Source organism: Monodelphis domestica, chromosome X (genome assembly GCF_027887165.1).
Source record: "Monodelphis domestica isolate mMonDom1 chromosome X, mMonDom1.pri, whole genome shotgun sequence".
Taxonomy (NCBI): domain Eukaryota; kingdom Metazoa; phylum Chordata; class Mammalia; order Didelphimorphia; family Didelphidae; genus Monodelphis; species Monodelphis domestica.
The window spans coordinates 36,117,597-36,125,417 of NC_077235.1; the positions used below are offsets into that span (position 1 = coordinate 36,117,597).

At 40.5% G+C, this 7,821-nt stretch overlaps 1 protein-coding gene across 1 annotated transcript in view; it reads left to right on the forward strand.

Annotated features, from left to right (window-relative positions):
* IDS (iduronate 2-sulfatase) overlaps positions 1-7,611 on the forward strand; it is a 29,202-nt gene extending 21,591 nt beyond the window's left edge. The window contains exons 8-9 of the mRNA XM_007507266.2: positions 65-238; positions 5,711-7,611. Coding sequence (XP_007507328.1) covers positions 65-238; positions 5,711-6,165 — 629 coding nt within the window. The 3' untranslated portion in view covers positions 6,166-7,611. The remainder of the gene's footprint in view (positions 1-64; positions 239-5,710) is intronic.
* Positions 7,612-7,821: the final 210 nt, after the last annotated feature.

The following is a 7,821-nucleotide window of genomic DNA, read 5'->3' on the forward strand; positions in this document are numbered from 1 at the left end:
TTTTTCTATGCATGTGTGCATATGTGTGTATGTATGTATGTGACTTGTGCTTCTTATTGTCCAGGATGGGCTCTGGGTGAACATGGAGAATGGGCCAAGTACAGCAATTTTGATGTAGCTACTCGAGTGCCCCTGATGTTTTATGTCCCTGGAAGGACTGCTTCATTTACTTCTCCAGGACAGAAGCTTTTTCCTTACATTGATCCCTTTGACTCACCGTCACACGTAAAGGTTCCAGGTACCAAAGATAAGTCTTCTAAAGTAGAACCTATTTGGTTACTCTAATTCTGCCTTTTGGTTTACACAGCACCTAATCGGATTGTTTTGGCCTGTCAAGACATCACTAAATCTTGATTCTTTTTTCTATGTGATATCTATTTCTTCCTACCTTTATATCACCTGCAAATTTAGTCATTGTGCCTTTTGTGTTATTATCCAAATCATTGGTTAAAAATGCTGAACAACACAGGGCTGGGAAGAGAGCTTGGAACATGCTACTAGCTACTATCTTTCCTCTCCTCTCCCTTCCCCCACCCCACCCCATTAATCAGTAGTGTTGGTTCTTCAGCCAGTTGCAAATCCATATCAACATGTGTTAGGGGTAAAACTTATGGTTGGACTAAATATATTTTTTTAGTTGATCACCAGGGATTTAAATTCTCAATGAAATACTCAAGTCACAATGGAATTTTAGGGTAGTTTGTTTACAATAGAAGGACGAAATTAAGAATGAGAGAGAGAGGAAAAAGGGAAGGATAGCTGCCCAGTCTGGTCTGAACCCACCAGGAGTTTAGAGACCTCAGCCAAGGGGCCTTTCCAGAGGCTATTGCCTCCAGAAAAGCCAAGGAAAGGGGAGTCAGCCTTATCACTCACCATGTGATTGTCTAAGAGAAGCAGTCTGATATCTCATGCTCTACCTCCTCCATAGTCAAGTTCCACCACCAAGACCCTCTCACAGGAAGTGATGTGAAATATAAAGGCAGTTCTTTATGTCACTTCCTGTGCCTCACATATACCAATGGTGACTTAAACTTGGCTTTTGGATGGCCCAGGGGGTTAGTCAGTTTTTTCTGATTTGTCACTTACTAGCACATGCGGGTCATAGACCTTTCTCCTCCATACTTAATCCTTAAGTGGGGCTGTATACATTCCTGGTTGCTAAAATTCTAAAGACTAAGCAGGGTGCAGTAAATCTAAAATTTGCACATGATCTTATCAACTTTTTTCTTGTATTCTCAGATATCATGGAAAATTCTTTGAAATGATTCACAGAATCCTGTAGTTAGAAAGAACCTCAAGTGGTGTCCAATTCAATCCCATCTAAATCCTGAATCTCTTCTACAGTGTCTCTCATCCCACCTCTGTGTTGAGTTCTTATTTTTAAACCTCTTACCTTTTGTATTAGAATCACTACTGTGTTCCAAACTTATCTATCTATTTAGTACCATACCCATTGAACTACCAAAAAACTATTTTACTGAATTAGAGAAAATCATAACAAAGTTCATTTGGAAGAATAAAGGATCAAGGATATCCAGGGAAATAATGGGAAAAAAATACAAAGGAAGGTGGCCTTGCAGTCCCAGATCTCAAACTATATTACAAAGCAGTGGTCATCAAAACAATTTGGTACTGGCTAAGAGACAGAAAGGAGGATCAGTGGAATAGACTTGGGGTAAATGACCTCAGCAAGACAGTCTATGACAAACCCAAAGATCCCAGCTTTTGGGACAAAAATCCACTATTTGATAAAAACTGCTGGGAAAATTGGAAGACAGTGTGGGAGAGATTAGGTTTGGATCAACACCTCACACCCTACACTAAGATAAACTCAGAATGGGTGAATGACTTGAATATAAACAAGGAAACTATAAGTAAATTAGGTGAACACAGAATAGTATACATGTCAGACCTTTGGGAAGGGAAAGATTTTAAAACCAAGCAAGACTTAGAAAGAGTCACAAAATGCAAAATAAATAATTTTGACTACATCAAATTAAAAAGTTTTTGTACAAACAAAACCAATGTAACCAAAATTAAAAGGAAAGCAACAAATTGGGAAACAATCTTCATAACAAAAACCTCTGACAAAGGTCTAATTACTCAAATTTATAAAGAGCTAAACCAGTTGTACAAAAAATCAAGCCATTCTCCAATTGACAAATGGGCAAGGGACATGAACAGGCAGTTCTCAGCCAAAGAAATCAAAACTATTAATAAGCACATGAAAAAGTGCTCTACGTCTCTTATAATCCGAGAGATGCAAATCAAAACAGCTCTGAGGTATCACCTTACACCTAGCAGATTGGTCAACATGACAGCAAAGGAAAGTAATGAATGCTGGAGGAGATGTGGCAAAGTAGGGACATTAATGCATTGCTGGTGGAGTTGTGAATTGATCCAACCATTTTGGAGGGCAATTTGGAACTCTGCCTAAAGGGCGATAAAAGACTGTCTGCCCTTTGATCCAGCCATAGCACTGCTGGGTTTGTACCCCAAAGAGATAATAAGGAAAAAGACTTGTACAAGAATATTCATAGCTGCACTCTTTGTGGTGGCCAAAAATTGGAAAATGAGGGGATGCCCTTCCATTGGAGAATGGCTGAACAAATTGTGGTATATGTTGGTGATAGAATACTGACGAGTGATAAGGGCTAGGCAGTGGGGGTCCAGTGACTTGCCCAGAGTCACACACCTTGGAAGTATCTGAGATCAGATTTGAACTCAAGACCTCCCATCTCTAGGCCTGACTATCCACTGAGCCACTCAGCTGCCACTGTGTTAAGAGTTCTAATATCATTAATTTGTGCTTGGAGGCTTGAATCACTTATTATGAAAGGCAGGGTGGTATAGTAGATAGAGTGCTGGACTTGAAGTCAGGGAATATCTGGGTTCAAATCCTGCCTCAAACACTGACTTTTTGTGTGACCCTGAGCTCATCTGTAAAACAAGAAGATTGAACTAAATATTTTGCAAGATTCCTTTCCAGTCTAACATCTTACTATTCCATGAAGCTGGTTATGTGTTCTCATTATTTTCTCCCACATTTTGAGCTTCATCCTGTGTCTGCCTTTTTCAGTTTGAAGCTCCTTTATGGAACAGGCAGGAGCAAAACTGAAGTTCTGCTTGTTCTCTCATCTGTCCTCTCTCTTCCTGTGTCTACACTTGGTATCCATTTCAGCTTCCTCTCCTTTAGATCTTAAATGTAAAGGACGAGCTAATTCTTGGCCTATCTTAAGAGTCCTCCACCACTGTTGTGATCATTCTTGGTTGTGTCATCTAACTTATCTGTTCTGTAGAGTCTAGATGCTTTTATCTTTCTTTATGAAGATTCTTCATTGCGAGCTTGTCAAAAGAGTTCAGCATCTTTTTAACACCCGGGGAAGCAAAGGGCAAGATGATTAGACCCTGGGAATCAGGAGACTTGAATTCTAGTCTCAAGTCTATTATTACCTTGCTCTGTGGCCTTGGACTAGTCATATGACCTCAGAGCCACAGCTGCTTTATCTAAAAGGAATGAGTTGATCTAGCTGATTCGTTTTTATCTCTGTGATACCTCTTTGAGGCATAAAACATTGACTTTGGTGAAGTCTCTGTAATAAGTCATATTGCTGTAGTTCTTTTAAGTTTTCAAAGTACTTTACCACAGTAGTTATCCCCATTGAATAATCTATGAAACTGAGGCTCTTTTGAGTAGCAGTGATTTGCCTTGGATCACATAGTAAGTCCTTGAGCCTGGATTTGAACCCATTTTATTTTTGAGGGAGAAGAGGGCACTAAAAAATTATAACATAGAATATAGAATTCTTACCTTTAAGGAAGGGTAATCATCTAATTGAGAGTTAAGATCCAACATGATAATGAAAAATACATTTAAGTACAAAATTGGGTTAAGTAGGAAATGAGTAGATATTCTTACAACTTTATAGAAAAAAAGGATAAGCCAGGTAGAATACTATGAGGAGTTAAGCTGAAATTGGACTATAATCTCTGAAAGGGAAGGGACCAGGAGCCAGGATGATAAATTCGAATTCAGGTTCCCAGTTTTGAGTGTCACCATCTTAAAGCTTGAGACTCAAAGTCTTAAGGCTTTGATGCTAAAAGCCATTTACTGCCAAATGCTTGCTGGTTGATTGCCATTGAGAAATTAGCTTCATAATCTAAAGAAGAAAGTCAAACTAAGTGGAAACTTTGTTCAAATTATTGGTTTAATTATATAGAATGTCCCAAAAGTTTTAGTGTAGGTTCAGGCTTTTAACTGCACTAATCCTTTGGGACACCCTGTATGCATTCAAAGTGTGCTGGAACTTATTAACAGGAAATGAATTTTGCTGTACCTTTAATTCTAATTTAGATTTCCCTTGGATTTTATTCTTCAAGAATTTGTAACTTCATCAATTAGGCAATCAATCAAGGAGCATATAGGGTATTCAGGGAGGATTAGCATCTCTGGTGTAAGAGCTTGCTGAGTCCTGTTCAGGATTGCTCATCCAGTGTGGTGTCCATCTGCCATTCAACTCTCACCCGTGTTTCTAAGAATTTGTAGCATGTGCAGTGGCCATGTCCTGGTAAACTATCTCTGCAGATGGGCCAACCTGGTTGAGGGTAACTGACAGGTCTCAAACCCATTGGTGCAGGGGTCCCCAAACTATGGCCTGTGGGCCACATGCGGCCTCCTGAGGCCATTGATCCAGCCCCCACTGCACTTCCAGAAGGGTCACCTCTTTCATTGGTGGTCAGGGAGAGGAGCACAGTATGTGGCAGCACCACAAAGTGTGGTGTCGCTCACGTACGTACTACTTCTGGTAACATAGCCCTTTGTGTGGCGCCTTGTTCTGAGAGTAACTGAATGAGAACCGAGGCGCCTCGCACAGGACTATGTGGCTGCACAATGGAAGACGTCAGCATGGTGAGTGGCAATCTGGGGGAGGGGATTCCGCACTGTGTATACTCCTGCCCAGTATAGTGGTGGTGGCGATGGGCCTGTGCAGCCTCCACTATCCCAGACAGCGCTATACAGATTTGTGCATATTTTTTTTTATAGTCTGGCCCTCCAATGGTCTGAGGGACAGTGAACCGGCCCCCTGTGTGAAAAGTTTGGGGACTCCTGCATTGGTGAATTAAGGAGATATCCCAAGCATATGAAGAATTCTCCCGGTGGCACAATGGGCACATGACGCTCTTCTTGGCTTTTATCTTGTCCCTGGGCTTTGTTGACTCTGGAGGAGAGAATGGGGCCAATTACTTTGGGCAACTCTGCCTCAATTAAATTCAGTTCATGAGCAAGTCAGGATAACACCCTGTGATGCCACTGGTCTTCTTTGAAAACAAAGGACAAACAATAACAACTTCATTGTTATCTCTTTGGGATCTAGGCCCAGTAGGGGTATTACAGGGTATGTTCAATTTTTGGCCCTTTGGGCATAGTTCCAAATTGTCCTCCAGAATGTTTGGATCAGTTCATGACTTTACCAGCAATGCATTAGTGTCCCAATTTGCTACATCCCTTCCAACATTTATCATTTTCCTTTACTGTCACATTGGCTACTCTGATAGTCTGAGGTAGGACTTAAGATGACTTTCTTCTCAATAAATTAAAAATAACAATAAAATATATGTGCAGCATCAAACAACATGTGATGTATCCCTTTGCCTCTATTTTGTTCATTCAGATAACCCTCTTTCAACCTTGTTGCTTATTTTTTTCCAGGAAGGCGAGCCACGGAGCTTGTTGAACTTGTGTCTCTTTTCCCAACTCTCTCAGAACTTGCCGGACTGAATATACCTCCACGCTGCCCATTTGAGTCCTTTAACATTGAGTTGTGTGTAGAAGGACCAAGCCTTGTTAGGTATTTAAACTTCACTGAATGGGAAGAAGACTTTTTTTACAGCACCAGGAAACCTCTTGAACTCGTTGCATACAGCCAGTATCCACGCCCTGCAGATACCCCTCAGTGGAATTCTGATAAGCCACATTTAAAAGATATAAAAATTATGGGCTATTCCATACGTACAGTAGACTACAGGTTTACTGTATGGGTCAGCTTCAACCCTGAGAATTTCACTGCCGATTTTACTAATATCCATGCAGGTGAGCTGTATTTTGTAGACAGTGACCCCCTGCAGGATCATAATGTTTATAATCAGACCGTGGGCATATATTAAAACTTGATGGGTCATTGGGGCCATAAGTTTTATATGACAAACTTCTTGTTTTTTGTTGTTTTATTTTTAAACACGTTCCTACTCCCTACCTCCACCCTACATGGTAGCTGTGAGAATGAACTGAAGATTTTGTGATGTTCTGGCCTTGAGAGAAGTGACCCGGAGAGCAGATAGTTGAGGAGAGGATATATTTCAAGAACCAGTAGTTTATTACAGCAAAACCGTAATAATTGGGGTTTCTTCACTTTGGAATTTGTGATCATTTGGACTGAAGCCTAGGTTGATGCATTATCGATGAAGAAAAGGCTTGCTAGAAAGTTGACGAGCATAAAGGAAAGGGAGAAATATATAACTATTAAGGAAAAGAAATTGTTTTCATACATCCATTGATAGATAGCTTTCTACCATTAGTATCCCTTCCGGTGAGTGATATTAGGCTTCGGTGTTTATAAAAGTTCATTAGTCTGCCTTAAAAAGGTAACGTTTTTGAGGTCATTCATGTTTGTAAAGTTGTGAGGTCAGTCATGGAATTTAGCAGCTGGAGTAATGGAAGGCTGTTTTCTTACCTCCAGCCTGTGAAAATATTCATGGTTTCATCCATCATGAAACATGCCATTTAAAGGTGTTTGTCTGGTCCTCCAGCAAAGTTTCGCCTGGACGGGGATCTCTCATTATGATCATAGTTTCTTGGGGTATTGGCGTAGCACTTCTTCCTTTAACCCTGGCCAGTCATCATTCAGTTCCTTCGAACTCCAAAAAGCTATGATCTGAGATTCTAGGCTGCTATTGGGTGAATGAGGAAAAGGCACCCATGTTTAAATGACTTCTCCCCTGAATGTGTATCTACCCTGCTTCAAAGCAGCCAAAGTTTTTTATTTTGGAATGAGTGCAATGGCCCTGGGCCTCCAGCGGGCCACCCTGCCTCTGAAGATGGCTCTCCTGGTTGCTCTGGGTGAAGTTTGAGGGAGCCTCCTGAAATGCTTTTCTCCTCATCCTGTTGTGTGCACAGCCCAGGGTATTGTTCCAGTCAAGCAGCAGGCCATAAAAGAAGAGCATAGCCAGTGGGGAGAACAAAGAATTAAGATCTAGGGTAGTGCTGCTGGCTGTAATGGGGAGAAAGGGTTAGCGTGTAGACAGTAAAGAGCAAAGAACAAAAGTTAACCAGGTTTTCTTCTTGCTGGCTCTTAAGCCACAGACTATTATTTAGGAGGCAAAGAGGGGTTCGCAGCTGTAAAGAGACTGACGTTTACAAAACCCTTGCTCTAATTTATTGTTGCTGTTTTAGTAGTGTATTTTCTAAAACCTTTGCTGGTGATTTATAGGCAAAACTCATTATTTACCTAACGGGTTTTCTGAATCCATCTCTTGCACACTATTGAAAAATGTACCCTGGTATTTGTGTTAAGTGTGTTGTGATTTATCATGAATAAATCATATTAAATTTCCTATTATTGTTGTGTGCAATTCTTGCTGGTGTTTTTAGTACTGTTTGATGCTACATTAAAATAAATGAAGCCACGACCTCTTAGGGATAGCATGCCCTGTGTTTTTGCACTACCTTCCTCCTAGTCCCCAACTTTCTCATAACTTTGGATTTTATGAAAGACTTAGCACATATATATATATATATATATATATATATATATATATATATAT